Source organism: Numida meleagris, chromosome 5, assembly GCF_002078875.1.
Source record: "Numida meleagris isolate 19003 breed g44 Domestic line chromosome 5, NumMel1.0, whole genome shotgun sequence".
In the NCBI taxonomy this organism is placed as follows: Eukaryota; Metazoa; Chordata; class Aves; order Galliformes; family Numididae; genus Numida; species Numida meleagris.
In genome coordinates this window covers 41,100,429-41,116,662 of record NC_034413.1, presented here as the reverse complement: position 1 = coordinate 41,116,662, position 16,234 = coordinate 41,100,429, and the positions used below count along the sequence as shown (strand labels likewise).

At 38.2% G+C, this 16,234-nt stretch overlaps 1 protein-coding gene across 1 annotated transcript in view; it reads left to right on the top strand.

Annotated features, from left to right (window-relative positions):
• The window catches only part of COL5A2 (collagen type V alpha 2 chain), a 108,938-nt gene continuing 92,989 nt past the window's right edge, over positions 286-16,234 (top strand). Inside the window, exon 1 of the mRNA XM_021399319.1 lies at positions 286-641. Within this exon, the coding sequence (XP_021254994.1) occupies positions 539-641 (103 nt within the window). The 5' untranslated portion in view covers positions 286-538. The remainder of the gene's footprint in view (positions 642-16,234) is intronic.

Here is a 16,234-nt window from a genome sequence, read left to right as displayed (position 1 = left end):
GGGATCAAGTTCCTAATAAGTGAATCAGCTCCTAGTGGGGCTCTACCCTTCACTCCCAGGAAGTGTGTGTGTGTTAAAAGCAGGGCTTTTTTCTCCTGGCAACTTCTTACTGAATTATGCTTTGCTTTCTTAATAAATGCTTCTGACACAGCACACACTGCACAGCAGCAGGAAAATATCCTGCAAGTGTACTCATAAAGAGGAAAGTTCAAGGAAGAGTGAAGCCAGCTCTGATTCGGTTATTTACCATCAATCAGATTCTTGCTTGGCAGGGAGTGGATGATTATGAGCCTGAACAAGCCGAAAAGGGGCAGGAAGAGAAGTGGAGGCAGCATTCTTCCCATTTAAAGCTGCATCCCCTGAAAAGAGCTCTTGCAGACTGCACTGGAGCTGGTGCTGAATAGAAGGGCTCTCAGACTTTGTCCCGGGACTGATGCTGAAAGACGGAGAGATTCTCCAGCTGGCTTCATGGTGCTAAAATAACCTTCAATTTCTGCACATTTTACTGCCCAGGAGAATACATGTCTAATAGCTAGGCATGATGGCAACCAGGGTAGAAACGAGAACTTTTTTCATCCTTGCTGCTTTATTAGGGCTATTTGTAACCATAAAAGCTCAAGAAGAGGAAGATTATGACGCTGGTGAGTTTTTCTCCCTTTTTTTTCCTCCTTCTTTCTTTGTAGGCTGAGTGCTTATTTTGTTATTTGGTTAATGAGAGAAATGGAAAACTTCTTGGGGGTAAGAATAATAAGATTTTTGGTTTTTATGCTAAGAAAGGGGCTGTAAGGCTTGCAGTTTGGGCATATAATTAGAAAACAGAGGGAGGTTTTAAAAGTTGGAGTTTTGCAGTGTTCCTGGGTCCCTGTGCACAGTCCTGTGAACACAGAGGAGAGAGGAATGATTAAATGCAAAAATGCAGCTGTGGAGCACCCTGAAGTAAACCCTGCTGCCTGGCACAAACAACACACGGGGCTGGAAAGTTTGCAACAAAAGAAAGTACTTAGGATGAGGCTGAAGGACGCTCCGGGGCTGGAGACCAACCAGAGCTGGGAGAAGTAAACACAGGAGCTGCGCAGGGTGGAGTCTTTTTGCACAAAACGACATCTGCTTTCTTACGTTCTTTGTTTTAGAAACACAAAAATGTCATTTTCCTTTCTTCTCTTTTCTTTTGTTTCTCTCTTCCTCCTCTTCCTTTCCCTTCTCTGTCTCCTTCCCCCTCTGGCCCTGGCTGCAGAAGCTATTTAATCCCCAGTGACAGGCTGTGATGGAACACAGCCTTCCCTGCCTTCGTGCTTTCCCACCCTCTGGCTCACTTATCTGAACAGCGGAGGTTTTTAGCAAGCTGTCTTAAAGCGGGAGGTTTAGCCAGCTGTGTACCCAAAGCCTGCAACTTGAACTTTCTTAGGCTGTTCTGTATCTTTTCTTATTTAACATCATTTCAATGTGTATAGGAGAGAGGTTGGAAGAATTTGTAGTAACTGTCCTCTTTCACCAGTTCGAGTGCCTTGCTGTCCGTTGGTTTCCTGAAATGTGAGAAAGCTGGTTGTAGGACAGTTTGTCGCTGTTGTACTCCTGAACATGCTTTCCAGGCTTCTTGTGTGTTACATTTTTGGACATAATTTGGAAAAGAAGCCAAAGGGATCGCTCTGTTGCCATACAATGCAGTTTGTAATTATTTTATTGCATATTTACAAGAGATTTATTTTTCTTGCAAGTGTATGTATCTTGTAATACACTGCATTGCACAAGTGAGCAGGATTCCAATCCTGGTGAATAAAGCAGTGCAGTAGTTTTGAAAATTTTGTTCTACAAAGCAAACCAGAACTCTCCTGACTCTGCATGACTGTTTAAGAAATCCCATAGAGGGGGCACTTTGTGTAATCTTGGGAGTGTAATTCAAATACTCACCGTAAAGGGAGACCCATAGTATAGATTTTTCAGATATGTAGAATAAGAAAGAAAACACTTCTGAAAATATTGAATTCAGATTTTGGGGGGGAAAAAAAAGCAAAACAACAAATCTTATGTGAGATGTCTGTGGGGTTAAGTTATAACATGCCATTTATTAGCTTGTTGCTGTTATGGAAATTATGGGATGAGCCAGTAATGTAGCAACACCTTCTGGGATGTAATTCCAGTATGCTGACGGCTGAAGAAACTGAGAGGTACGTACTAAGTCAGAGAGTAAAATACACCGTAATAAATTACTGACATCTGTTTGCACTTATTTCACTCATTCATCTTCCTGTTTGGGAACTTAAACAGCTTTTGTCTACATGAGAAAGCTGTATATATGAGAAAGCTGTTTCTCATATGCTCAATACATTAAAAATTAAATCACAAAAAGAAAACAAACTGTGCTGTGAGGGGTAGGACACAATGAGGAGGGAGGGAGCACATCCTGCATGTAGGTCTAGTTTAAGTGCATATATAAGGGAGTTTCAATTCTGATGTAGTTTCTGACAGAAGCTCACAAATGCTGCTGGATGAGGAGGCTTGGGTCCTTAGTTTGTCTTGGTTTTAGTACTAACCAGTGCAGAGTAATGCATGTTGTATTGTGCTGCAAGTGGTTTCATCTTGGCAGCTGCTTCACTTCTACCCATTCAGTTGGTCAGTGTCACTTGAATATAGGTTCTGTGTTAAACAAATTTCAGAGGTATGTGGGGAGACAGGAAAGGCACTTTAAGAAGCATAAATTAAAAAAATTATTAGACTTGTGGAAAGTATGTAAAATGGTATTACACCAGTCATTTTTCATACCAACACTGGAGAAAAATGAGAAGAATTAGAAACTGGTTCTGTCAGCCACAGAGGAAGAAAGACATGGCTTTTGCAGAAGCATCTTACAGAGTTTATCATAGCAAAGGGGGGATCCATATATTGATAGGTATGTTAAAACAATAAAGCAGGTAATATTTTTTTTAAAAAAGAAACATTCAGTATTACTGCTTAACAATTTTTTTGACAGTTACCATTGCTCTACTTTTAAGTAATGCCAGTTTCTATATTCATTTTTGTTTCTCTTGGAACCATTGCAGATTGATCTGTTTTGCTCAAGAGCACTCGGCTGGCAGTGCTGAACAGTACACACACCTTAAAATGCACATTCAAAATGTGAAAAACAGATACTTTCAAGTCTGGTAGAGCAAAATTGGTCATTTTGAGCCTGGATGCTCTGAATGCACCCATTAAAAAGTTACATGAGAATAAAGCCACCCTACAAATACGTAGGAGTGAAAGATCTGAGTTTTATGTTCCTTGTAGGGGCCCAGACAGGTTCAGAGATGGAATGAGAAGCCAGAAGAGGGCTGAAATTGCATTGTTTAAGATCTGAACCTTTGGTGAAGGGTTTTCCACACACACAGTGTTGTCTTTCTTCTTCCCTTAAGACTCAGTATACGGGAAGCAACTAGCAGATGTAGTACATGCTGCTGGGATCCTTTCCCACCCACTTGAGAATGTAAATGTGATTGCTTTCTTCAAAGTCATTACTTAAGAAAACTAGAAACACACTTCTAGTGGAAGATCTCTTGGTAACTTGGCTCAGAGCTGCAGCTGTGGGAAATACTTCCTTGAAGAGGATTTGTCTGCAGAGTCAATTTGGGCATAATGGTAGTGACCTAATGTCATACTCTCCTATATTTCTCACTTCACTCCTAGACTTGTCATTAGATTTTCATTAGTTTATGAACCATGCTCTTTTCTGAAAATTTTGAGTTGATTTATTCTTCCCTGTCCCACCTTGGTAGTGTCAGCCCTACATCAGCTGAGATCAGTGTGGGCTCTAGTATTGATTCAAAGTATCTGAGCTAATTTCCTCTTGTTCCACTGTGTGAACAAGAACAAACAAATGAGGGTCATTCCCTCTGAATTCATGATCCTCTCTGACCTCTTTGAATTCATCAGGTCTTTCAATTTGTCTGGAAACCTTACAAAGGAGCGAGGAGACAGAAACAGCTGAGCTGGTTGAATAGGGGCTATTAAATATGCCCATCTACCCCTCCCTAATAACAGAGATAGTATCTTCAGGGGGAAAAGAGGTTAATATGTTGCACAGTCTCCTCTCTGTGACAGGTACTGGAAATCTGGTAACAAGACTCCTGCAGCTATGAGAAGGAAAGAGAATTATTGAGCATTCATACTAGATGCTCCTTTGGTTTTCATAGATCTTTCAACCTTAAAAAAGAGTCCTCAAAGTTCCTAAGAAAAATGATATGAAAGAGGGGAAAATAGTCTGTCTTGATAACTCTCACTATTTTAGTGAGAATCTCATAGTGCTTTGTTTTTCTTTTCCCCAAGTTCCAGATCCCAAGATCACTCACTTAAATGCATACCTGTGCTTTTAGTGAGAAAAAGTGTGTGCATGTGCGTAGAGATCTATGACTGTAGGTCTAATCTTTGCAAATAACTGAAAAAAAAAAAAAAAAGAAGTGAGAAGTGAATAATTAATGTGAACCCATTATTTATATTAGAAAAAAAAAAAAACACCACAAAAAAGAGTTCTTTGGGGGCTGAGTCATGACATGACTTCTGAATATTTGTGGTTGGTTCCCTTGCCCTTGACAGTGTGGGGAAGAGAAATTTCCAGAGTCCTCAAGAAGATTCCTCCTACTCAGACTGAGTAGGCTCTTGCTCAAAAATTATGCAATCTATACAGTTGAGGTCTTAAGCCATCCACATTGACTTGTGATCCTTTTTTTTTTTTTTTAGAAGATTTTCTGTGTTTGAAGAATTGTGTGCGATGGTTGTTAGTACTGACATTTTTTGCTATGATATTTACAAATGTAGATTATTTCACTACAAACCGAATGGTCATTTCTTTCTCTCAATCTCTAATTCACATTTTGGCACACTCGCAGTTCATTTTGTGGTGAAGTCCTTTTATTTTTACAGTTTGTTTCACTGTGATAGCATTCTATTGGGGTGAGTTGTTCATCTAAAACAGTGCAGGGTTGATTCTGTTTAGCAATGTATATTAGCTTAAAGCTAAGCCTTTTTTTGGTTTATGTTAACCTTCTAGTAATTTTCTGAAAAAAAATATAAATCTCTATTTATAATAGATTTGCCTAAGAAAACTTTGCTTAATAGCAGTTCCTGATGTTTAAATAGTATTTAGCCAGATTTCTGTTTGAGTTAGCTGGAAGTTGTATGACTTGTGTGCAGTTAGACCTAGAGCTGGTCAGCTCACCAGATTACTTGCTTTTCAGTGCTTTGTGAGACAAGAAACACATGGAATTCTTCTGTGGACATGTGGGGAAGCAGTTACTCTGAAGGCAAACCTTTATGCAACACTACAATCCTTTAAAAGACCCAAGCAGATGTTCACGGCCTGTCTGCAACTATTTTTCCAGAGAAAGGCAATGAACTCAGTGCCAAAAAATAATAAAGAAATAATAAAAAATAGTTGAAATTCCAACGGGAGGCATGTGATCTGCCCTTATATGTACACTGATTGTTTCGCCCATGTTTGTCTTTGTGACTCTGCTCATTTTTGTGTGTAAGCTCCTGACAATAGAAGAATTTCTGAGAAAAATCTCATTAGAAAGAAAATTCCCTATACTGATCCAATGAATTCTCTGTTTGATCAGAGAAGAAAGACTGAACTTTAACTTATTTTATAGACAAGATAACTTATAAGATCTGAAGTTATCTTACAAGGTAACTTATTTTGTAGACAAGATCTTCAGTGTGAAGAATAAGGCAAAAATAAGTATCCTTTAGTGGAAAATGAAATCAGAAAAATGGAAAAAGGAATCAGATGAACTTGGAATTACACTCTTTTGAGAAAGGCATCTTGGACTTTGAATCTTCGATGCATGAGGCAAGCACTGTTGCACTGTCTGCCTGAAATGTCACACTGCAATAGCCCCTCTTGATTAGATTGTCCTTCTCAAGTCCTGTTGAGAGTGCTACATGCAGGAGGTCATGTATAATTTAAACTGGAATGTGTGGTACATATATGGTCATTAATTCAAAGCGTAATGAGAAGAAGATAAAATGATGGAATTTTTAGTACTGTAAAATACATGTTCTTCAATTATTGAATAAATGATATGCTTTCAAGCTGTGAAAAAGTTGCTGATAAGTCATGTAACATTCAGAGTAAGAGAAGTACATTACAGGTGACATTGTGTACTGTTTACATATCTGATGTAGTCAATACTATATGTGTGTATAAATTATACCTCCTCTGTTTTTGTCATGAATTTTATTATGTGATTTATGTTGTTGGGTTTTTTTTCTGATTTAAATTTGGAAATTTGAAGAGTTAGTGCAGTTGTTGAGCTAATAGAAAGCGCAAAACAGTGATACTGTTCATAGGAAGTAACACATTTTCTACATTCAGAGATGAATCTGGTACACCTTCTTTGAAGCAAACTTTAGTGGTAAGTCTCTCCTTTTGGTCATGTTTATTCCACTAAAGGAATTTGACCAAATAATAAATTCCTGCTTATTCTGGTTTTGGCTGTGGCTCATCCTTGGCTATCGTTTATTATAATGTGCTTCTTCACTTTGTATTGCTAAGCAACTCGAAGCTGATGGGGGACTCCTTGCTACTTCTGTAGGATTGTAGTTTGACGTAGAAGACATAGAACGCCACCAGGAAATTTTTTTTTTTCCTAAGTCACTCAGTATTACTTGAAATTGTCTACTGTAAAAATAGATGTTGTGCCATTTCAAGAAATAGTACATTGCTGGAGATCCTGGAAGGGAAAGCACTGTATACTTTGCATGGCCTGTGACTGATGCATTTCTAAAATCCTGATCAACATTTCTGCACGTTTTGAATGTATTCCAAGTTAATAGTTTAAAAAGACTCAAATATTTACCATTTGTTATTACTGATTGCAAGGAAGGGCACTGTGACCTTCTTTTTGCAAATTTTAATTTTGAATGATCACCAAATGAATGTGAAAACCTTCTGCAGGTGAAGGAAAATAGTTACCAGAAGTGGGAAATCTAACCCTGTTGCTTTTTCTTAGTGACAGAGGTTTTTGATGCCATAATGGCTTAACACATCCTTGCCATAGACCAAGGAAATTGTTGATAGCTCTGAATATATTTAGAGTCTATGTTAGAAGTTTATTTTTTATAGAAAATATGAATATAGAATATTCTGTGACTCTCTTAAATGCTCAGATATGATTGGAAACTATGAATGCTACTCATAGAAATACTGATAGTATTTTTTTTCACTTTAGTTTCTTATGCTAACTGTATGTCCATCTATTACTTACTCCTGAGTTGCATCACACCTCAGTCTGTATATGGTTCCCATCTACCTCACTGAAAACTTTGACATGAAGCATAAGCCAGGGGAGAGATTGACTGCCATTGGATTTGTTATTAAAATTCCCCCTTCATAGGTTAATTAACATTTATGAAAATAAGTGTATACATGGAATTTTGGATGCTGATAAACACTCAGTGCTGTGGTAATTAAAATCTCCAAACAGTTGCTTACAGTTATCTCTCCTTTCCAGCAACCTGAATTTTTCATAGCCTGCTGTGCTGTCTTTTATTCTCGCAGTGAGAACAATTCCATTACTCTGCTCTCCCACCCGCGTTTGCTGTGGAAGGGTCATGTGTTATGTAAGCATGAAGACTAAGGAGGATTGTCAGGGGGTCAGCGGCAGTGTGCTGCTGTCTCATACAGGAAACCACTGTTCGTGTAGACCCTTGAGATTCTGATCATATTAGCTGCTGAAGAAAAGTATTCTCTCTGGAGAGCTAGGCTCATGTTGTTCCTTGGCCATGCTACTGCCAATTGAAGGTAGACTGTTTTGTGGTTTTGGAGAATTTGAGTTTTTCTGAATGTTTGCATAAATAGTATAGTGGGGAAAGTTATATAATGGGGCTGTTTTTGTACTGAAAATCTTCCACAGTGTTCTGCATCTTCTGTGATTTTCATTTATAGCATAGCATGGATGGACTAGAGAATTAATGTGAACCTTTGTGCCCCAGTTCTTGGGATAATGGGGCTAAATAGAAACACAAACAGCGACTCTGATACTGCTGGCAGGAATTCAGAGTTCTGGACGTGAACTCACGGAGAGTACGAACAAGAGTAAACTGTTTCATTGAGGCCTGTTCCCTGCTGTGCAGTAGATGGCTGATGAGAAGGTCAATACAATATCTTTTCCCAATAAAACACTTGCTAGCATCCTTAAGGAGGCTGAGAATCTGAAGTGAAAGATTAAAGGCATAATGTCAGTGTAGTGTAGAAAGAGATTAAGGAGGTCAAATATACCATCATGAGACTATGTCTTGGCCTAGTTGGTCCAAGATTAATATTGCACTCTAAAATGACTATGAACGTACAGGAAAAAGTCAAGAAGAAATTGCTTCTTATTTGGAAAAAACTTCTGCCACTTGACTCTGGATACCTTCAGGTGCCTTCAGAAGCTATGCTGAGAGTTTGCTTTAAAGCAACCCTTCCTTTTCTGGGAGATCGTAGAAAACCTTGTTGATTGATTATTTATTTAATCACTTCCCACTCCAAGGTCTCACGTCTCCTGTTTTGCTAAGTATCCCAGTAGGCCAAGGAAAAATGTTTGGGGAAAAAACGTTAAAACAGAATCAGTAAACAGAAGCTGTGCTTTGTTGCTTAACTGTTTTGCATTCAACTTTGCTCAACTTCTTTACAGGATCCTACCAAATTTTTTAATGTATGAAAATGTGATGTAATGTTTGGTATCCTATTGTGATTATTTTTATCTCATTTTCTACCAACCTTAGAGATTCTTTCCCTCAGCTGCAATGCCTTAGGTTTTCCAGATACACTGCTTCACATGCACAGTGGCTGGGCAACAGCATCCTATGGCATGCTGTTGAGATACACGATTGAAATTTCACTGCCAATTGAAATCTCACTTTAAGCCATCATCTTATGGAAGTTAAGCTCCTATAAAAAGGAGAACATTTTGGTGGAATCTGTAACCAGGCCCATAGAAACCTGTCAAATGAATGAGCTACCATGGAGGTTAGCCACTGAGGGCTCCAGCTGGCAAAGCATGACTGCTTGCGCTAGCTCGAAGCTGCCAGGTATAATTTCTACAGGGATAGGCCATTTATTGTAGTTCAGGAAAAATTACTGTTTGTTCTTTGTTCATCAGAAAGTTTGAAAATCTGTTAGATGTCAGGCTTTTTTTTTTTTTTTGAGATATGAACAGATTTTTCCAAAATATTTTGGGGTTCAGACTTGCAGGTGGTACTGTAGCATCTCCCTGTGCCCTAGGACAGAACTTGAGACTTATTCATAGTGTGTACTGTGGAATTACAATGTGCATGATTGTTGTAAGAGGGGAAATAGTTGTTGGTTTTTTTTTAAAAAAAAAACAAACAACTTTTTTCTCCAGATAGTTTCAAAAGTTTACTGCTTGATGACTTCCTGCTGTGTTGTTAATGCTAAAAAGCATTTCACTGCTAGTAAAGCATTTGGTACTGGCTTGAACATTGCTGTTGTGAGTGGTGGGAAAATTAATTAAATATACATGGTTAACATGAATCTATCTCTATTGTGGATGATACCTCATGGTTTTAGAAATGATCTTCTGGAATCATGTAGGTCAGGAAAGAAGCAGGATGTTAATGAATTTAACAGACGAGAATAAGGAATGAAATACTTGCCATCTGCAAAAATATGGGTAAGAATCACAAAGAACAGAATTATCTTAAAGTGACGACTGGACTGAAGGTGGTTTTTTTTTTTTAAAAAAAAGAAAACAAACACAAACAGATTGATTTTGTGCTACGCTGTGTGATCAGAGGAGGGTAAAACTAAGAACTCAATTCTTTGTCACAGTAGGATCTAGAAGAGCAAAACAGTGTTCTCATGACCCATGCTAGGCAGAAAAGCATGAGGAAGAGGAAGAGAAGCTTTTGTTTGCCCTTCAGTGATCGAGTCCAATCCCAAATGGTAATTTATGGAAAAAAAATGGTAAGATGGAAATTTAAGAGTGAATTTTTATAAAGCAGATACTTTAAGAGTTGAATCTTTTTTATTTAGGGTTTTTGCTTTGTATACACCTTTCAGACTGAATAATTCTCAATGTGTCCAAAGATCTGAAAAGGGAAGCCAAGGGGAAGCAAAACAGACAAGACCTTGCAGAGAGGCTCCATGTAGAAGGTGGAGTTCATGTCTTTTGAGGAGCCCATGGCTCTGTGTGGCCGAGGCATTATTGCCCTCCTGTGACTTCAGTGGAGAAAAAAGTGTGGGAATAGTTGGCATTTTTCACTCCTTTAGAGGCATAGACAAGAAGTAGTGTATTTTTCTTCTTTATGAATTTTCCACTGAAGGAGTGGCTTCTTTTATTAATAGCTAAATTGAAAATTTATTGGATTTCAATATGAAAGATTGTGATCAGCTTAGGTTCATGATGCAGACAAAGAAACCCTGGAGTTAAAGGTATATATTTTTTTCTCGATACAGGCTTGTGAAACGTGGAAAAGCTTTTTCTTTGCTGTATATAAGCCTTGACAGTGTTTCTTCAGGAAAGTGAGGCATTAAAACAACATTTTTAGTGAGGGGCTTATAGTAACCCTGTATTTTATAAACAGAACCAGTAAAAACAGCATGAATCGTCTGAGTAGTGAAGGGGGATGCATGTGACAACAACTTCTGAAGACGTGATTAAGACTTTCATAGACCCAGTTTTCAAATCAAGGTACTTTGATGTCATTTTTATAGGAAGATCACAGGAAAGGCTCTCAGTTTTGCGTCTGAAATCCAATTTTTGTTTACCCAAGACTTTGTTTACAGGAAATCTTAGTGAAAAAATTTAATACATTTTAATTTCAAATTGCATGTGCTATAAAAAGAACACAACTCTAATGTTATGTTTCAGATTTACTTTAAATACCTTTAATTCAGAACTCTTTCAAATCAGGAATCTTTTGGACTGGAAAGCTACTTGTAGAAATACTTATCTGAATTTCTGTGAAAAAAATCTGTGTTTTTAACTTAATGAATGTTAAATTTTAAATGAGTGCAAAATGTAATGCATTTAATATATATGTATATATATATTTAATGCAGTTTATATAGTGTGAAGTCTCAAGACATTAGCCATTCCCATTGTATGGGAACTACATTGCAAGACAAATGCATCTCACTGGTGAAGGTAATGTAGGATGATTTCCAGATGTTTAAATGCTTGTTTTGGCAAGAGTCAGAAAACACTGAAACTTGCATTGGCAATAAAGGAAGAAACGAAGTGAAGAACCCGATGTAAAAGACCTCAAGCCCAGTGACAAGGAAAGCAGAACATGGAAAATGGAGCTGTATGGAGAAGGAACAGCCAACAAACCAGTATGGCTGCTATGACAGCTCTGGATATTAAAATTGCACTGATGACTGGCAGAGTGCCAGAAGTTCACTTCAGAGATCAGGGCTGCAATTAGACAAATTGTCTTTGATCTATTTTTCATTTTTTGGATTGAAACTTTTGCTCTAATCAGTCTAGACCTTGATACTGAGGTTGAGTAGTTTTGTTGTTTATGTTGTTACTGCAAATTGCAGGACTTTCCTATAAATTTCTGTAGTGCTGCTGAATGCAAAGCATCCTTGATCTACTGTCATCTACATGCTGAGTCATCATGCTAATAATATTTTTTTTTAATCTCATGGATTTTCATGTTGAATAGCTGACACTTTTCAGAGGTAGAATCTGGCTCCTCTGCAAAGAATTCTCTAGACAGTGAATCACAGGAATTGTGGCTTCTTGTCAGGTTTCAGTAAGTACACCTCTCTGTTGGGTTTTGTCTTCCTTTTAGTACCGAAAGCTTTGTAGCTTTACCATATTGTGTCAAAATGTGCACACTTGAATTCTTTTTAGTTTTTTAGGAGGCTGGGTGGGATGACAGGGAGAGAAGGGTTAAATTTTGATCTCTTCAGGACATGCATATTTGTCATTATGAAGGATGCCAGGGCCAACTACTGTGAGTTGTACTGCACTAATTTTTATTAGTGGTATCTTTCTCATGGTTTTAAAGCTGAGGATATGGATAACTGAATACTTTTTTTTTTTCTCCAGCTGTTCTCTGCTTCTTTGAGCCAGCTCTGGTTTCCTAGGAAATCCTTGTAGGGTGGAATTTGTCTATTTTACAGGCACTGTGCAAGATGGGCAGTGTATTTTGTTTGTATTTAAATGTAATGAACACAGAAAGTAAATATTTGGTGATTTTAAACCTCCCATTCAGCTGAGTACTGTAGAATCTATCTTCAGGCATGTTAATAGCCTGTAGAGTAGAATGCCATGACTTGTACTTAGCTATGTTTGCCTAACTACCTTAATGAATGAGGACTTTAATTATCTCAGTTTTTCATTTGAAAGAGGGCAACAAACATCAGGATCTATTCATCTGAAGTAAGAAGCAATTAGGAAAAACAGTGTAGCAGGGAGTTACTTGAAATAAAAGAGTACTTATCTTGGAAATCTTGTGTCAATTATACTGAAAAAAATATAGGTGCACATAGAGATTATTTTCATAGAAAAATATTTCATATTTTAATATTTTAAATCTGTTTAGATATTTACAGTATCAGAGGTATGCAGGCTTTTCATAATCCACCCCCACATTAAGCCATGCTGAGTTTTGCGGTCTTTCTGCCCAAATTCACATGATTTTGACAGAAGTTTGCTGCCAGTCATGAGTAAACATGAGCCCATAAACTCAGCCCAGTTTCTGGTTTCAGGGAAAACCATGAGAATCTCAGCAGCTTTGATGGGAGCCTGCTCTTTGTGCAAATCTGACTCAAGTACAGGCACTGCAGGATCTCTGTGCTAAGAACCGGCATGTATGGCCTTCAAGGTGTTAGAAGCAATCCATGTGCTTAAGTATTGTAGATGCACTCTTAGTGAATTTTACTAAAACCTGCATAATGTTCAGTAAGAATTTAAGTTTAGTAGAATTAAGCATGCTTAAATTGGGTAGTAGTTTGGGATCTGGTATGTGTAACGACATAATCCATAGGGCTTGGAGCTGATTTGGCTAAAGGGTACGCTTTTACTAAAACTAGTTTCTACTGACTGTTAGAATTTCTACAGCTTATATTTCTGGTCACAAAGAAAAAAATCAGAATGTGTTTTTCATGAACTGGATTATATTTGTTTATATGATGGCTAGATTCACTCTTCATCTTGCCCTTCCTTGCTCTCTTTTTTAAAAAAATCTGTCCATTAAGGAGGCTGAAAGACTGAAATTCTTTCCTGAAGTTTGGAAGACACAGAGTTTTCTAAGTCATTTGTTTACAGAGTGTAATGCAGTTCACAGTATAATGTAAATACCAGGGCACTGATGCTCCAAAGTCTGCAGACAAAATTGACTTAACTGTTTATTCCAAGGCAGAGCTAGTTTTTAGGACATCTTGTCATAGTCAGGCAATGCAAATAGCTAATCATTTTGAGCCCTTCTGGTATGCAACAAATTGTGAAGTTTGAAGCTATGAACTATTTGCTTAGGCCACATTCTCTTAGTATTTGTTTCAGTAAGTAGAATTTTTTTTTCCCATCTCCTGAGTTATCTAGTATAAATATAATTGGGATTTGGCAAATGATTTCTGAGCTAATGCAGGAAAAGCTGCTCTTGCTGCTTCCAGTGTGCTGTAGAAGCAGTGCTTTTAGTATTCCTGGCTGTGCTCTGAGAAGACAACAAATGGTCTAAACCAACTGTGGCTAAAGCAAGCTTATTAAAAGAAATTAGGCATAGCTCTTGTTGACAGTAGCTTCTGTTACACTGAAAACTTAGCTAATATCTTCAATTTGATTACGAATAACAAAGCCTTTTTTTTCCAGGAACACAGTTATTAAAGAGGAAAGCAGCTTCTTTGTAATCTGTAGGTCATTACAGGTGATATAAAATTATAGCAATTATATTAATATTTTTTCTCATGCCATGCAGCACAATCACTGCCAGCATCTGAAGTCCTCCTGAACTAAACATATCCCCTGCTCCTATGGCTTATGTGTCATTCATCATGTATAGCTTTGACATAAGTGCTGGTAACCATTGGCTTTTGGGACTGGGAGAAATTGAAATTATTTTTTTTTTCCTCTCCTCATCCTGTGGGAAACATGTAGGAGCATGCTACCAGACAGCTCTGGTTTTGGAAATAGAACTGTCTTCACACAAAAGGCCTGAGGGGCAATGTTTTTCTTTCAGCCCAACTACATGCATAACGAGTTTTCCAGCACCTGTGGTAATGCACTCACTGCTGTATTACACGGAGTCTGGAATGCTTACAAAATTCAGGTTTTCTTAGCCTTTGAAATTTCTGGGTGTCAAATGTAATTAAAGCTCAAGTCATATGTTGTGCCAGTGCTTTGGGTAGTGCTTAATGAGAAAAACCTTCTGAAGCAAGAGACATCACTGCTATGTGTGTTAGCATGTACTGTTTGGTCTGGGCACAACATTTGTTATCCAGTGGGAAGGAAAGATTTGGTGAAACCTTGAACGGGCTGGTGTATGTTGGTAATATCAAGAAGGGACAGAACAGAGAGTAGTGGGAAAAACAAATGTATTCCAATTGCCTTTGATACAAATGACTTTGCATTTTTGATTCAGGAATATTCTCTTTGAGTCACAGTACGTTTGAATTTTCTATTTTATTCTATTTTATTTTTTAATAATATGTAAATAGTCCAGCAATTACCTGAAATTAAGCTGTGACCTTGATGTGTAAGACAGTTTTCCACTCAGTTGAAGCTGTTAACTATGTTCATAAGAAGTTAATACTAAAAAAACAAAATAGTACTAAGATTTTAGATGCTTGAGGTCTGATTCAGATGGAATAAGTTTCTAAAGCAAGTTTTGGAGCATGTTGGGAGCAGTCTTCCTCCTCCACAATACACCTCGACAGTATTACAAGCTCTTTTGATCTGTGACTAAGTATGAAGATTTCAGGGCTGCAATATCAGCTTTTTTGTCACCAAGTGCCAATACGGACTTAATGCAGGAAATACTAAGTTGGAGATAAATATTTCTCAAGATCTATTTAAAGTGCCTTGCTAACCATAGTTCAATATTTTTTCGTTATATGGACGTTAAAATTGATTTCATTTCTGGATTATTTTCTTGAGAGTATTGTATTGCTTCATCATTGTAAAATGTCATCTCCTTTAAAAATGATTAACATACACACATATGCTATGCACAAAGGTGTTAAGGGTGCTGCACTGCTAACTGGTAGGGAAATGGAAGCACAGAGGGATTAGGCATCTAGTTCCAACTGAATATTCCCCCAGATACTCAGCTTTCTAGGCATTGTATTCACAGGTTTATTCATGTAATCACCACCTTCTGCATAAGGCTGTGTCACAGGGAGTTCTAGACACTTATTTTAAGTTATATAGCTCTGTAGCGAGAGGATCTTGTGCAAAAGACTATCCTGTTTGGAAGAAGATACTCTAGTTAACAGAGATACAATTTATATGGATGCTATTCTGTTCTTTAATTAGTTATTACCAGATGTGTATCTGGGATTTAGTTAATTACCCTTAGAATCATAGAATCATAGATTTAGCAAGACCTACAAGATCATTCAGTCCAACCATCCACCTACTACCAATAACCCCACTAAAACATGTCCCTCAACACAACATCTAAACGTCTCTTGAACACCTTCAGGGATGGTGACTCCACCACCTCCCTGGGCAGCTCATTCCAGCGCCTGATCACTTTTTCAGAAAAGTAGTATTTCCTAATGTCCAGCCTGAATCTCCCCTGGCACAACTTGAGGCCATTCCGCCTCATCCTGTCACTAGTTACAGGAGAGAAGAGGCTGACCCTGAGCTCACTACAACCTCCCTTCAGGTAGTTATAGAGAGCAATGAGATCTCTCCTGAGCCTCCTCTTCTCCAGACTGAACAATCCCAGCTCCCTCAGCCGCTCCTCATAAGGCCTGTGCTCCAGACCCCTCACCAGCTTCGTAGTCCTCCTCTGAACACGCTCCAGGGCCTCAATGTCCTTCTTGCAGTGAGGGGCCCAAAACTGGACACAGTACTCGAGGTGTGGTCTCACCAGTGCTGAGTACAGAGGGAGAATGACTTCCCTACTCCTACTGGCAACACTTTCTGATACAAGCCAGGATGCCATTGGCCTTCTTGGCCACCTGGGCACACTGCTGGCTCATGTTCAGCCAAGCATTGACCAACACCCCCATGTCTGTTTCCTCTACACAGTCTTCCAGCCACTCTGCTCCAAACCTGTAGTGTTGCCTGGGGTTGTTGTGGCC